This window comes from Pundamilia nyererei, unplaced genomic scaffold (genome assembly GCF_000239375.1).
Source record: "Pundamilia nyererei isolate P.nyererei 1_Seehausen unplaced genomic scaffold, PunNye1.0 scaffold00036, whole genome shotgun sequence".
Taxonomy (NCBI): Eukaryota; Metazoa; Chordata; class Actinopteri; order Cichliformes; family Cichlidae; genus Pundamilia; species Pundamilia nyererei.
Window position 1 is genome coordinate 305,362 of NW_005187437.1, and position 16,865 is coordinate 322,226.

Below are 16,865 nucleotides of genomic sequence, written 5' to 3' on the forward strand. Positions count from 1 at the left end.
AAGCAGAAATGTTTATAGATATTTGTCAGTTAACTATGGTTAATGTGCATTTGAAGTAACTCTGACCTCGCTCTTAGGTCAGATTTTTTGATTTGGAGATCAAAGGACTCAAAGTCCCCAGAGAACTTCGAATTTTAGACCTTCTGGAAATCCACAGAAGGAGAATGATCTTCCATTACAATGGATGTCGTGCCACAGCCCATATGGAACTCAATCTTGCAGTCCGATTGCCTGAATTGGGTTAGGGTTAGGACAAACTGTGCAAACCGTACATCAATCGTTAGACCGATTTCACACCAATAAACTGCTGAGATCACCTGACAGGCCTGAACTGGATAACACTGATAACTAAAAGGCCCGGGTCTTACTTTGGTATCTAGTCTACTCTATCAGAATACATCAATTTGTTGGAAAACATTATTATAAACTAATCAGTGTGTATATATGAGTACACAAAAAGAAAAAGAAAAAAAGAATTATACTCCACCAAGTCTGTTATTTTAAGAGAAGGAGAAAAGATTTGCTGTACCTGTGGAAGAGGACAGATTTAACCAGCGTCACCACATCTCGACTTGCGTTGTAACCTGCACATACAATGGCCACATGGATGGTCTGAGGAGAAAATGACAAAGCGATTAAGAAGGAGAGATGTGCACAGCACAAGGAACAAAGTATAACTGTGAAGTGGCTTAGTAAAAGAAAAACAAAACACTGATTGTGTGTTGGAGCATTCATTAACTCATTCCACCTCAATCCAAAGGGCAATTATAGTAACTGTCAAACAAAAGTTCTCAAACGTGTATAAAACTCAACTGTAAGATGAAGCTTTGTAAAATCGAATGAATTTTTAATGAGAAGATTGAGGAAATAGATTTGATAATACTTTTATGATACTATACTATATACTCATATGATAATATCTTCATACATTTAGAGCAGATATTCTAATAATTCTCAAATATATGTTGACTTCACAACATATAGTTGAACAGATGGCTGGAAGTTCTCCTTTATGATATTTTGGTAGACGGCAGAATTCATGGTTCCATTTACCACAGCACGTCTTCCAGGCTCTGCAAAAGCAAAACAGCCTCAGACCTTCACACTACCACCCCCATATTTTACTGTTGCTATGACACTCCTTTTCTGAAATGCTGTATCACTTTTATGCCAGATGTAATGGGACACACACCTTCCAAAAAGTTCAATTTTTGTCTCATCAGTCTATATTTTCACAAGAATCTTGGGGTTCATCAAGATGTTTTCTGGCAAAACTTAGATGAGCCTTTATGCTCCTTTTGCTCAGCAGGGGGTTTCATGTTGGAACTTTGCCATGCAGGCCATTTTTGTCCAGTCTCTTTTTTATGGTGGAGTCATGAACATTGACCTTAATTGAGGCAATTGAGGCCTGCAGTTCTTTCAATGTTGTTCTGGCTCTTTTGCGACCTCATGGATAAGTCATCTCTTGGATGAGTGGGGTAATTTTGGTTGGCTGGCCACTCCTGGGAAGGTCTTTACATCGCAATAAAAAGCCCATTGAAGCAACTGCTGCTGTGATTTGGTGCTATATAAGTAAAATTAGAATCAGAATCAATCAGAATCAGCATACATTATTAATCCCTAAGGAAATTGTATGGTTATGGTTGCTCCCTGTAATGGCCAAACCCGTGGCCACACTCTAAAGTCGGTAACTTCTGTATTTTCATTCTTCATTTGAACATAGTAATGAAGAAGACATTTTAGTTGCCAATAACTTCATTGATTGGTTTGGATACATTTGTTCTATTTGTAAGCGCGCACATTTAGTTTACTTATGTATTCATACTACTTCATTTCTTTGCTTTCTGACTAACCTTTGTCTTTTTATTTCTTACCTGCCATCATCCCTGGGAGTTGCTGGACAAAAGATGGTAGCCAGGGTTTGAAACCATTAAATATGAAGGAAGATAATTGGACCACACCACCACTTCCTGCTGAAGGGGGGAATGTGTGTTTTCTTTACTTTAAAAACAAAGTATTTGTATTTAATTAAATATTTGAGTTTAGGGTTTAATGGGGTTTTTTGATTTTCTTCTTTAGTGTTTAGTTTATTAACAAACTAGATTGTACTGCATCGTTTGTGGTTTATGATTTGTTTTGTTTGTTACCCCTCATGTGTCACAATGGTCTGATCAGCCATTATATATACCCTTGTATGTCATTTCATGTTTTAGGTCAATTATGTATGTTTGAGCAGTCATTTGGTTTGTTAAGTTTGCAGTCTGTGCCTAAGTTCAGTTTTGTTTCTTTGACCTCTTTTATGAGCTCAACATTTATTAGTCTTGTAAATATAATTTTGGGGGTTAAATAAATGGAAACTATATTTTTCTAATAATTCCTGGGACGACTCCTGTTTTTTCAACTCGGTCTATCACACTCCCAGACAATAAGGACAGTAACTGAACTAAATTAAATAATACATCATATTACAGAGTTGCAAAATATAACAAATAGATCTTGTCTATATATAAATAGGTCAATTATAAATATACAGAATATTACAGAGATTAAATTGTACTCTAAACTTAAAAACTTTATTTTCACTGTAGAGGATGTGTAAATATTTGTGCTGTCAGCATTAACCTCGTTAAAATGACGTTACCGTTAGCGTTGTTAACGCGTTGACCCTGTGCAGCCCCACGCACAGAGTGATCCGCGTTAACTCGCTAAAGGAGATTTGCCGCGTTAATGCAGTTATTGTATTAACGTCATTTTAACGAGATTAACGCTGACAGCACTAGTAAATATTAAGGGTGTAACTATTAAACTGTACAGTGCATTAGATGGAGGAGTTGTACAGAGAAATAAGCATTGTCTGAGAAATGTTAAAAGACTAGCTGCCCCAGAAAATAGAAACGACTCTGGCCCTTCCTGCACAGTGTAGTGGTCTCTTTAATCCAATCCAGTTTATTATCACCGAGGTATTTATAGTCCTACACAATGTTCACATCAACTGCATGGACTGAAACAGAGTCGCAGTTTTCCTGGTCCTGCTAACATCCACAATTGGTCCTTTGTGGTGTCCCTGTGTTGCTGATCACCTTGCCATACACAAATGTTGAAGACGCACATATTGTGGTCATTCATTTAGGTAATTAACAATCCTGGACACAAAAGAGGCATCCACCTGCATCGCTATCGGCTTATCACCCAAGAGGGTTGGTCTGATAGTTCTGAATGGACTGGAAAAGGGGATCCTGATGTGACCTGACAGTAGGTCGAGCTGGTCAAAGACGAGTCTTTCCAGGGTCTTCATGATTTGGGATGTCAGAGCGAAAGGTCTGTAACCCTGGGGGCCACTGGGACATGGTGTCTGTGGTACCGGAATGATGTCTTCCACAGCACCAGGACCCTCTGACGACTCTGACTCATTTATGAAAGACTCCACAACACTGGAGGGCACAGGCCTTGAGGACACGAGGACTCACCCCGTCTGGTCCAACAGACTTGTCTAAGGGGAGTCTTCTCATTTGTCTCTGAACCTGGCTGAAAGTAATACCTGGGGGAGGAGTGTCAGGACTTTTACAGGAAGCTATGGTGCAATGTGTAGAGCAGTGGTTCTTAACCTTGTTGGAGGTACCGAACCCCACCAGTTTCATATGCGCATTCACTGAACCCCTCTTTAGTGAAAAATAAAATATGATTTTTTTCAAATTCAAGACATGGATATGTTTTTTTATTGGTACACAAAATGAGCCGTGCATGTCACGGCTCTGCTGAACCCCTGACCCCTAGGGTTCGATCGAACCCAGGTTAAGAACCACTGGTGTAGAGAGAGTGGCGTGGCTGTGGATCGCAGGCTGACTACAGGTAAGTCAGTAGGGGAGTGAGCATTCACTGCAGTGTTGAATCTGTTGAAGAACACATTCAGCTCGTTGGCTCTGTCCTCATTGTCCCCAGCTCCTCTGCTGTTGGATGGGCCTGAATTAGGTGATTCATGCCATGTCACGCCTCTCTCATGCTGTTCTGCTGGAGTTTCCACTCCAGCTTTCTCCTGGAGTCGTCCTTACCCTCTATGACCTTGTCCTTCAGTAGTGCCTGAACCATTCTCACCTCTGTTGCCCATTCTGAAAGTCCTCTTCTTGTCATTGAGGTGAGCTTTTATGATTTGAAGCCTATTTTTTAGCAATATCTTATTTAGCAGTTTAGTAGAGAATATAAATAAAAAAATTAATTAAAAACAGTTCAAACAAGAAACAGACAAATATGTCGGCTGCCAGACCATGAGAAAGTTCAACAAGAAGAAAAGGTACAGAAACAGAGGTTATAGTCACAGTAGGAACCCTCGGATAAACAAATGAATTAGCAAATCACTCTACAGAAAAAGCTGACATAAAATGAGTTGACATAAAGTGCTCTTATAAGCGCAGATTGATGTTACACTCAGCCAATAAAGGCCACCACATCCTCCCAAATTTGTCTCTAGTACCAACTGTATTTAGTTGAAGCTTTTTCAGTTGTAGAACAGACATCTCATTGAGCCAGTGTTCAAAACTTGGTTGGGTAGCTGACTTCCAAGTCAGTAGGATGAGTTTATTTGCCACCTCCATCCCAAGGTGCACAGCCATCTGAATATAGAGCGCCAGCTGACGTGACTCTGAGGAGCATCTAAATATTGCCAGATTTTGATTTGCAATGTTATTGCAATGTTACAGAAAAATTATCCAGAAAACCACTGAAACACTGCAGACCAGAATGCGGTTAAGAGTGGGGCAAAACCAGAATAGGTGGGCAAAAGACCCCTCACCCAATTGGCTTCTGTCACATACAAAGGATATTGAGGGAAATATGTGATTCAGCATAACTGATTTGAGGGCTCTTGAATCTGTGGATCACAGTACGTTATGATTCATGGCAGGACACTGATACTGTGTCAAACACAACATGGATATATTAAAGCTTACATTACCAAGCCACGTCACAGAGTCATATCTCGTTGAGGAGGCCAGCAATTAACTAGAAGAGTAGGATAAAATATGCCTAAAGGCATCCTGTAGAAGCAGAAACTTTGAATGGTCTATTGTGGGTGGAACACTGTGGTATTAGAAAACCTGCTTGTGGAACCTGCTAGGACAAAATTAAACATATCTCACCTCGCACTTATCCACCACTGGGTGTCGGACACAGTCTGAGCTATTACCCACTGTAACAGCTTTCTGGCTCTCATTGTCACCTGTGCCTTCCTCTGAATGTGTTCGGCTTTGGTTGCCACGGTGATTATTGCTCGGAAGCTGTGCAGATGGGCTCCTAGGTGGACGGCTAAGTTCTCGGCGCAGCGCCCGGTTCTCTTCCTCCACCACCCGAACCCGCAACTCTAAGGCCTGTCGTTCACCGGCTCCGCCCACCGGGGTGGATGACAGGGCTTCCAATGGAGAAAGAGGGAGGGGCTTCACTGTGGAATTATAACAGGGAGAAACTAATTTAACATGATTAAGAACATCAGTGTCAGTGGCCAATATATATGAAGTTGAATACTAATAGAAAAACCCACACTGACCAGCCCCAGTGTGGGTTTTCTATACAGAGAAACCACTGATATGAAACGTCACTGCACAAAAACAAATCTAAATTGAAGCAGGTAAGTAGCTTGTCCAAAAAGAGGTGCGTCAAGTGTATAAGGCTAGAGCTACAGCTATTATTTATTCCTATCCATGGCTCATACCCATGGACACATCTTATTAATCTGGAATGGTACAACAGAAACATATAGTGCTGTGCTACATAGTGCAGTTTTAGGCTTGATTCAGGAGTGGTACGACCATCTTCATTCTTCAGCACAACCTGAACTTTGTTGGAAAACTTTCTTTCATTTCTGAGAATTTTTTATGAGTCTGTGTGGCCAGTACCATTCTCTATGCTGTTGCTCGCTGGAGCAGCTGGTTGAGGCTCTCAGACGCCAAAAGACTCAATACACTGAACCTCAAGACCAGTAATGCTGTGGGGATGGAGCTCCCTTAAGGTGGTGTCAGAGGGGCGGATGTTGTCCAAGACAAGGACAATGCTGGACAATACCTCCCACCCACTCCATTACCTGGTGGCCAGTCACAGGAGCATGTTCAGTGAGAGACTGAGATTACCCATAATGCACCACTGAACAACACAGGAAATCATTCCTCGCTGTGGCCATCTCCCTGTACAACTCCTCCATCTAATGTACAATACCGTAGTTAGCTGCACCCTTTTGCACATCCTCTACAGTGAAAACAACAAACAACAAAGTTTTTCAGGTTAAATTACAATGTCGGTCACAAATAGTTCTCCAGGCTTCTTTTAAAGCTCTTCTTTGGATGTTTCTGTCTTTTCTTCCATTCTCTGTCAAGATGATCCCACACTGCTTCAACAATGTTGAAGTCTGCATTCTCAGGAGGCCAGTGAGCAGCAGATCAAATTATAAATGGTTTTAAGTGCACATTCAGACCTGTGAGACTCATTTAGAAATCAGACATTGAGCCATGGCTCTGTGCTACATAAAGACATTACTGCATCTCTGCCAGTCAAGGGCACTTTGTATATAGTTTCTTAATTAATAACTGACATATGAAATGTTCTCACAGGCCACATTGCATCGCGTGCCAGATGTGGCCCATGGGCTGCATTTTTGACACCCCTGTCTTAATATTTTTCCCCCCAATTTGTATATTTATACATTTTATATTTTTGAATACTGTTCATATGTAGTGCTGCAGAAACTGCCCCCCCTTTCCCCACATGTCTGCACCGAGTAGGAGATCCTCTTTATCTCATTGTACATCTGTATAGTCACAATAAAAGGCATTCGACTTCTAATATGATTAACTTCCCAGAATGGAATTGTAAAGGAATGAAATACTTGGAACATATATTTATTATATTATATATTATTATTATTATATATATATATATTTATTCCATCTCACAAAATAGATATACAGTATGTGATTAACAAGATTAGATTTTTAGAATAACAACAAATTTAATCTATAGTAAAAAAGAAATTTAAACCTAATAAAATTGAATTACAAACATTAGTCAGTTTAGGATTTCAGCTTAGACCAAAACTTCTGGTCTCAGATTTGCTTAAAAACCTTTAAAAATTGATTAGAAATCTATTTATTTTAAAAACTTTTTGGGGGCTTCTTTACAGTTTACTTTATTTCTATGGCGTGTTACATTTTCCTTTTAAATTGCTTACCACTACTTGTTTTGTCTTATTACATTTTGCTTATCAGCTTAAGAGTCACCTGTGAAGAATTGTACCAACCTGCATAAAAGCGTCTTTACAAATAAACATTGATGTATGTAAAACATGATGTATGTAAGACATTTTAAAGAGCCACATAACTACTGGATTCATGCTTTGTTCACAAACCAGTTCAAATGGGATCAGTCCAAGGATCATAGTTTCAAAATGTATAAAACGCATTGCTTTGGCAATATTATGAATATGATCAAGCCAATAAAACAAATAAAATGAACTGAACTGAGAGGTAGTGATAGAGTCAAAATGTAAAACTGAATTTGAGCCAGTAGTAGCACATCGGTCCTGTCTCACACATCCAGGCTTAACCTGCAGCCAGGCCCTGTCACAGCTTATCACACTCCCAGGAACTGCATCCCACCACCAGGAATTACTGCCAAATCTAATAATTACTTTGCAGACCTTGGTGACTATTCCATTATGGGAGTGTATACACATATATGCTCTCCAGTGACTGTGACCCCAAGTCAAAATTGCCAATTTAATCATAATTAATAATGGCACTACTGCAGCATTTCAATCCTGTGAGTCAAAGTGATTAAAATGGCTCCAAGAACTTTTGGACATTATTGTCTGGAGGAAGTAATCAACTTTAGACAGGCCTCAGTAATTCATTAACATACCACCTCAGGAAGAAAGTTGGGAGAGAAAGGTCACTTTGTCTACAGGAAATTTGTATCTTCACACTTTCTGGGATAAGCCTCGGGCTTTAATATTAAGGCATGACATGAACTGAAAAGTATGACAGTACTGTTCCTTATTTTAATCCCAGCAACCTAAACTTTTATCTTTACTATGGATGGCTGTAGCTAAGGGGGTAGAGCAGGTTGGTGGTTTGATCCCTGGCTGCTCCAGTCTTCATGCCAAATATCCTTGGGCAAGACACTAACCTAGAGTTGCCCTATGATGCATTAAATGTATGTGACTGTTCGATAGAAAAAATATAGAAACACTGCTTGCATAAATGGGCGAATGAGGCAAGTCGTATAAAAGCAATTTAAGTGCTCAGATTAGAAAAGGACTATATGAGAACCAGTCCAGCATTTTGTTAACATTTAATCAGCTCAAACAGATTTTTCAAAATAGGTAATATTTATCTGTAATATTTAAAAACTTAACGATGTGTTAAATTTAGAAAAGAATAAAGTCAAAAATAAAATGTTGAAAAAAAACAACCTTTTATCATGAATTTTTTAATTTTAAAACAGTTAGAACAGGAGAAAGTTTCCCAGTCTTGCATCACTTTTTAAAAAAAATCCTGTCCTGTCTGGTAGCTTTTGCAATCAGAATTATGATCTGAATGTGATAATGTACCAAACACAGTTTGCTTTTCCAAGAAGAACTCTATAGGCTCTTCTTGTTCTTGTTTTATGTGTTTATGTATTCATTTCTAATTAGTGTTTTCATTATTGTTAGACTGTTTCAAAATGGTCAAAAAACCCCCACAGAAACCTAAATAATTTAAAGCCATAAAAGTTGCAAACAACTGTGCCAATACTTATTGTCCTTACCTTGAAAGCTCCCGACTGACAGGTAAAGCCACGTAAGTGCTGGGATGAAGAGCAGGGCGAGGGAGGCCACCAGGAACTTCCGGCGCCCGCGACACATTCCCAGCATCCTCTGGACCAAAGCAGATAGAAAGAGAGGTAAAGTGACCTCTATGTAGGTAAGAGCTGCTGTCCAGGCTGAGTCATAGCACTGAGGGAGAGGAGAGACCAGGACAAAAAAAAAAAAAGAGGTTAGAGAAGAAGCACACATTTCACAGTCTACATAGATTGATTATTATAATGATTATTTTTTGATTCCTGACGCTGATGATGTTTGAGCAGGTTTACTCATTCAGCTTCAGAAGAAGGTGACATACACGACAACTAAGGAATTTCTAGATAACATGGACTCTTGGAGAAGATAGGACACCCTAAAAGCCATGCAATCTGCTCCGTTAGAATTTCATCCAAGTGTGTATGATACACAAATGCCACTTGGTGGAGATGTGACATCTGCATACTAAATTTTAAATGAGCGAAGAATGCGTGGTGGCCTGTCACTTTCCTCCTTACATGCTGCAACGTTTACTTACAGCACCAAAGCTATATTGTGTAGGATGAGGAACAGGTAAAAATCTGGGTTAGAATACCCAACCTGTTCCCAAGCAAACAAATGGTTCTGACCAAGCCTGCAGTATATGACTGCCTGAGAGTAGAAGTCAATCATGACAATAATTGGCAATGAAATGTATCATTGCCTTGTTAGGAAGCACAGGTTGGGCAAGTGGCTAACATTTCTACTTTCAATTCAGTTTGGTTCAATTCAATTTATAGCACTACATAACAAAGTGAAAACTGCATCCATTTATTGTATACAATTGCAAATGTCAGATCCAAACATTTAGCTGTTTAGCTGAATATTTTTTGAAAGACTTTTTGACAAAAAAACAACAACAACAAAAACAAACACAAAACAAGTTAAAATAAAAAACATCAGACAAAATTATTCAGTCAAACTGTTCATCTAAAACTTAAATCACACCTTCAGAAATGAAGTCTGACAACTTTCATGTTATTAAATATCACATAACACATCAGGCAGTCACACACTATGTGGCTTTATGACCTAAAGCAATTTACCACAGTCTGTCCACAACGAACATCGTGTTCAAACATAAGTGTCCATAAGTGCACGTGCCACCAGGACTTGGATTCATCAGGTGATGGCCACCAGCTCGCACTGGAACTATTCGGGGAAGAGTTTGAAGCGATGGGAATGAGAATCAGCACCTCCAAATCTGAGGCCATTGACCTCAGCTGGAAGTGGGCAGAGTGCAAGCTCTGGGTCAGGGACAAGTTCCAGCCCCAAGTGGAGGAGTTTAAGTATCTCAGAGTCTTTTTCACAAGTGACATGAGAAGGGAGCAGGATATTGATAGATTTATTGGTCCTGCGGCTGCAGTAAGGCAGATGCTGTACCGGTCCATCGTGGTGAAGAGGAGAGAGCTGAGTGTAAAAGCTCAATTTACCGGTCGATCCTCTTCCCTACCCTCACCTATTGTTACAAGCTGTGGGTAGTGAACGAAGGAACGAGACTGTGGATACAAGCGGCAGAAATGGTCTTCCTCCGAAGGGTGGCTGGTCTCTCCCTTAGAGATAGGGTCAGAAGTTTAGCCATCCATGAGGGGCTCTGAGTAGAGGCGCTGCTCCTCCACATCGAAAGGAGATCGTTGAGGGGGTTCGGGCATCTGATAAAGATGCCCCCAGGGCGGCTCCTGGGTGAGGTATTCCAGGCATGTCCCACTGGGAGGAGGCCCCGGGGCAGACCCAGGACACGCAGGAGGGATTATATCTCTCGGCTGGCCTGGGAACGCCTTGGTGTTCCCCCGGACAAGCTGGAGGAGGTGACTGGGAAGAGGGTACACTAGGTTTCTCTGCTTAGGCTGCTGGCCCCAAGACCCGGTCCAGATAAGCGGAAGAAGATGGATGGATGGTAATTGGACATATGTTAGTTTGATGTAGAGCACAGAGGTTAGAAGTACAATTATATAATATTATTTGAAAAATCCTTTTTCCATTATAACTACATTTGTAGTTAGGGAAGCAATATAGTATCATAGTGTCACCCGGTAAAACGATGTAAAGCAGGCAGAGTTTAAAATGAAAAGTATTACCAAATCTGTTTTTTTTGTCCTTTTTCTTTTTTTTTAAACATATGGCCTGAGCAAAGTAAAGAGTGCAGAGTAAAGTGGAGTGGCTGGGGAGACTTAACCAAGTGTCTCCACAAAATTCTGACAGGCAGGCTATGAATCATTTTATTAGGTCCTTAGCATTTGACCCTTGTATGATAATAACTCCACTAGATCCTGTAATTTACATTACAAATGCTACACTGAAGAAATTTATTACCACATCCAAGTCAGATGTCAGAGGACAGAGTGAACAAATCCAGCTATGCAGGGATCAGCCTCAGAGTCAGAACACTTTAATAATCTATAAGGAAATTATGTGGGGGAAAAAGCAGGCAGAAAAAAAGCATTGTTTTGAAAAAGCAGGAACACAACACTGGAGAAGGAAAATAGCATACCTCTGTATTTTCCTTCACTTACTAAGAAACAAACAGTGTCTCATTTTTATGGTGGTTTCATTTTGACAGCGAGAGAGAGAATATCAACTAAAAATCCAGAAAAAACTATTGGTTTGCATATAGTAGAGTGAAATAAGTATTTGATCTCCTACAAGAAACTGTGGCTCCAAAGGTTGGCTGTCTCCATGTGGCACACAAATTATAATCAATTAATCTATTTCAGCTACTCTTGATTGCAACTTGTATATGGGTATAAAATACACCTGCCCACAGAATCAGTTTCAAAGCAAGACTGTAGAGCTGTACGAGGCTGGAATGGGCTAGAAGACCATCAGCAAGAAGCTCTGTGAAAATATGACCACCGTTGGTACAATGGAAGACATACGAAATAACCATCAATCACCGCTGGTCTGGAGCTCCATGCAACATCTTGTTCATGGGGTGAGAATAATCTTGAGAAATGTGGTGGATCAGCTCAAAACTACACAAAAGACGCTTGGTAATGATCTGAAACCAGCTGGGTCCACAGTCACCAAGAACATCTTTGATAACATGTTACAATCTTTTGAATCATCTTGTAGGAACCACAAGGTCACCTTGGATCAAGAAATAAACAGGCCAAATTTAAGTTTTTCAGTGAACGTTAGAATGATTAAGAGAAGGCTTGGGAGAACGTGCTGTGGTCACATCAAACTAAAGCCGAGCTCTGTTGGCATGAACATCAACACTGTATTTAGAGGAAGAGAAATGCTTAATATGACCCAAAGAACTCCATCGCCACAATGAAGCACAGAGGTGGAAACAGAGACTGTGGAAACAGTCAGCACTGAACCACATTCAGCACTGGATCAGATAACTTACTTCCCCCATTGTAGATTTACAGGAAGAGACATACACTAATCAGCCACAACACTGAAACCTTGTGCTGTCTAATCACCTATGAGATCCTCAAGTCCAAAAGTACTGTATAGTGTCCTAGGCGTTTAGCACTTAGCAGATCCATGGATTCAGTGTCTTGTACAATAAGACCTCTCTGGGTCGAATTTTCCTAGCAGAGTATTGCAAAGAACCGATTAATGTCATTAAGCTCTTTTGTTTTTTCTTGTTGTGGCTAATTGATTATATGCAGCACTGACAGATAGACATGACATAGATAAGGTCAATGCTTGGGAAACCAAGTTTTGATTGATTGGCTCTTAAATTCTTTAATTCTGTGAGAAGACCAGTTTGCATTACTGCTACAATAAATTACATCTATTTCTTGTCATTATGGTTTATAGTAGAGATCCACCAATTTATCACTTTCTCAATTTGTTGACTATTTCCTAAAATGTGTTTTTAGAGAAACTTTCTCCAACACTCTCCAGCAAAAATTAAAACAACTAATAAGATCACACACGCACAGTCCCCAAAATAGATCTTGCTCTTGAAATGTAATTGGGAATAAGCCTTGATGGGGAGTTTCTCACAGTATCAGAAACTGTGACATGTAAAACCTACTCTTTTTTTAAGGGTGGAGTTATCACATGACTCAGCATTGTCCACTGTCTATTTTAACTGTATATTTTTTGTACTTTGTTTTGAGAAAACAGAAAAAAAAGAAATATAGAAAAAGCCTTTACACTATTATTGGAAAAAGTCATCCCGGGATCCAGCAAACAGCCCCAGACCATCACACTTCCTCCTCCATGTTTGACAGTTGATGTCACACACTGTAGAACCATCCTTTTACCTGCTCGAAGGCGTACAAAGATTATGCGTGATGAACCAGAAATTTCAAAACTTGATTCATCACTCCATAATACCTTCTTCCAGTCTTCAGTAGTCCATTGGTGTTGTTTCATGGTCCAGGCAAGCCACTTTGCCTTATTCTGACGTCTTAGCAACGGCTTTCTTGCTGCAACTCGTCCTGTCAAACCTGCAGCTCGAGGTCTTCTCTTCACAGTTGAAACTGAGATTTTCTTACTACGACCACTATTAAGTTGTGCTTAAAGCTGTTTTTTTTGTGAGCCACCTATCATACAAGCTGTTAACTCTCAGAAACTTGTCCTTTGATTTAGTTGTGGCTTTGGGTGCGCCAGACCTCTTCCTGTCAGAGCCCAAAAGGTTGAATCTATTCAACTGGACATAGCATTTTCAGTGGAAAAATGGTTCACCACTTATCTAAGTGACTTCTTCAGTCTCAGCTGACTGTGGGTTTCCCCAACCTTATAAACAGTACCTTTGCACAGCGACTGAAACTAACCCAGTTAATGAACAATGGGCTGTGAGGTCAGTTTCTTGGTCATTAATATGTAAAATGTCATGACCATTGATCAACAACCACTGATCAAAGACCACTGATCATTGATCAATGGCCATGAGTATAATAAAATGAATAGAATTAACCTTTTGGGATTTAATTTCCTGGGTGATTGAGCATGCATCAAAATGTTTTTTCCAGATAGTGTTTTAGCTTGAAGTAACTGCGTCTGTTTCCTCTGTAAAGCTGTGTGATTCTAAACTTTATTTCCATTAATGGGGGTAAATATTATTATTTTGATTACCAAAGGGGTGTAGTGATATGAAGTAGAAACCTAGCATATCGACATTAAGAGTCAGAACTGAAACTAACATTTGAAATCTGACTTTAAGAAGATGAACATGTCAAAATATAATATGCTGTAAACCCTCATATACTGTGTGAGCCTGGACATGGACCATAATGCATTGTCTCCAAAGTCCACTGTTAATATGAAAAGTATAAGCACATATCATGATGCAAGAAGAAAAGAATTTCTTGTTTATTCAGTGAATGTTTTTGTTTAGTGCTGGCAGCCCAGAATGAGAAAATCAATGAAGCAGTGACCAGAAGAGGCTCGTTTGCTGATCCAACATACTTCATTTAAGAGGCAGCTTCCATGTTTATTTATAAAGACAAACAGGCATAATCTTGAAACATTATGCATTCTGGGACAAAAGGCGATATCGATTGTTGCCTGATGAGCTTAAGGTTTTTGACTCATTTACTGTTAACATCTGAATACCCAATCCTCAAAGGTGAATTTACTGACAGGATTTTGTGCAGAAGCACTTAATGAAGCTGAAACATCCTCCTGATCTTATGCTCAGAAAATGATCCGAATCATAGCCAGTGGTTGTTCATGCATTTATACACACAGCTGTATGGTCATTCTAAAAATATTATATTTTTACCTTTGAATTAAGATATAAGAAAACAATAAATAATTTAAAAGTTTAGTTAATAACAGAGTTACAAAGTTAAAATATTGACCATTACAAAAATTATTTAATATGTGGTGACACGGCCTTCAAAATGATTATTTATACTGTATTTTTTTCTCATTTACTTACATTTTATATATTCCATTAATAATCAATTTATATGCCTACAGTCATGTCAAATATATGCTACCACAGTTGTGTTTGTTTGTGGAAGTATTTGCTTATGGAGAGATGTTTTGCACCTGTGCAGCCCTCCAAAATCTTCGCATTGCCCAGTGTAAATGACACTGTGCATTGGTGGAATGCCAATTAGTTGACAAGTGGCCTGGAACATGGAAGGGAGACCGAGGCCTTTCTCAAAGTGCGTATTTGTGTGTACTTGTGTTCTCATGCACTTGTTATATGTCATCAGTTGCAGACCAAGTACTGTCCCAATTTAAAGTACACATCAAGCCAAGTATGCTCAAAATTCCCGGATGTGTTCTTGCTCCTCCAATTCTATCGAGCATGCATCGGTGGTGACTTGTGGACCTGGTGCAGCCAAATATCCCAGAATGCATTTCATCCAAAACGCAAACGCGGCAATGGTGGAGGAGAGCGGCTAAGAAGTTTCAAATATTACTCTCTGTGTAACAAAATAAACTTTTAAGATATTTTACGGCAAGAATATAGCTGTGTAAACTTCAAATATCTGCTATCAAGACATCACACATTTGCAGAAGTGCTCCAACAGTTTTGGAGATGTCTGTTACCCCACCAGCTTAGAGCCGGCGAGAACACTTGATTCCCAGCACATCGTTTTGAAACCCCCGTGGTCTTTCGCTACTCAGGTTAAACATGACACAAGTCACTTAGGTAATTTAATTTAATAAAGTAAACCTTATTTATTTCAGTGTTTTATTTGTTCCTGAACAAATCAGTTTGGCAGTAAATAAAGTTAGAACAGTTCAGTTATGAAGCTTATTTAATTTTAAAGTCTTACTTTGAGAGCTGTCAGCATATTTTAAATAGAATGTTTCACCCATCATATCCCTGATGTAAAAATATGCTGTTCTTATTTAAACAGCTGACTGAACTAAATCTAACTGTAGAACATCTGACTAGTGTTGTTGAGTAATGAGGGTTTCCCATACCTGTTTGAAGCGAATAGTGCACTGCGCATGCATGCAGTGAAAAAAAGAAAAAAAAGAAAAAAGGCTAATACAGGACCAGGTTCCCCCCCCAGAGTCAAGAAGCTTCTTGCATGTAATGTCTCCACAGTTATACACTGTAAAAGCTGATAAGGAATCATGAACCCAGCGTCTTTACTAAACATCAAACATGGTGTCAGAAGTTGTGGTGTGGTCGTGTGCTAAAGAGCTGCCAACAAAATGCTAAAGTGAAAGTTTTCTCAGCACCTTGATGACATAAAATCCCTCGTGCCCAACTCTGTGCTGCCCTGGGTTCCTTTGCTAGCTCTTCCTGTGACTATGTCAGTAACTTGGGTGTACTGCTGCATAGCTCGCTCGAACTCAATAAGCAAGTGTCTGCTGTAGTGAGATCTAGCTTCCACCAACTGCACCTTATCTCTAAGGCTAGGCATTATGTTCCACATGAGGACCTGGAGAAGCTTATTCACGCTTTTGTGACCTCCAGATTGGATTATTGTAACTCCTTGTACTACGGTTTTCCCTCTTCTCTTCTTCTTAGACTGCAAACAGTCCAAAATTCCGCAGCCGTGCAATGTCTCAAATGCAAATTCCACAAACTGTGTATTCCTCAAATATAACTATAGAAAGGCATAAGTTTAACACCAGAAACCAATGACCATGATGAAACAAAGTCTTATGTGGACTTGAAAAATAAGGCAGGCAGTTGCAGGTTTTGCCAACAACCTCATCAGAGACATACTCATTTGTGTAGTACATTAATGTACAACTTCCAGATATTGTACAAAAAAGGCTTACATTGCACGATCTGGCAGAGTTTGCAAGCCAAACCCCAACACTAAGGCGTAGGAGATGGACTGTTTAAAATTGTTTTTAAAAGTGTACATTATTTCTTTAAATATTTATTTCTACTATTGATATTCATAGAAATTACATGTAAATTGATGTTGACAAAGTGAAATGTTGACCATGTTCTTACCAGTGAAACAGTTCCAGGTTTCAAGTGAATGGCTAATTTTCAAGCTATAATGTTATGGATTACAATCTATTGTTAATGCATTATGCTGAAGATGTTGTTGCTAGGGTTAGGGCCCACCACCCGCAGGAGGCGCCATAGGGGTCGGGTGCATTGTGTGCCGGGTGG

General features: G+C 39.6%; 1 protein-coding gene across 1 annotated transcript in view; it reads right to left on the reverse strand.

The window, feature by feature from the left end:
- The window catches only part of large1 (LARGE xylosyl- and glucuronyltransferase 1), a 57,969-nt gene that overhangs the window by 31,702 nt on the left and 9,402 nt on the right, over positions 1-16,865 (reverse strand). The window contains exons 2-4 of the mRNA XM_013910146.1: positions 8,788-8,974; positions 5,133-5,431; positions 530-612 (exon numbers count right to left, since the gene is read on the reverse strand). Of these exons, the coding sequence (XP_013765600.1) occupies positions 530-612; positions 5,133-5,431; positions 8,788-8,893 (488 nt within the window). The 5' untranslated portion in view covers positions 8,894-8,974. The remainder of the gene's footprint in view (positions 1-529; positions 613-5,132; positions 5,432-8,787; positions 8,975-16,865) is intronic.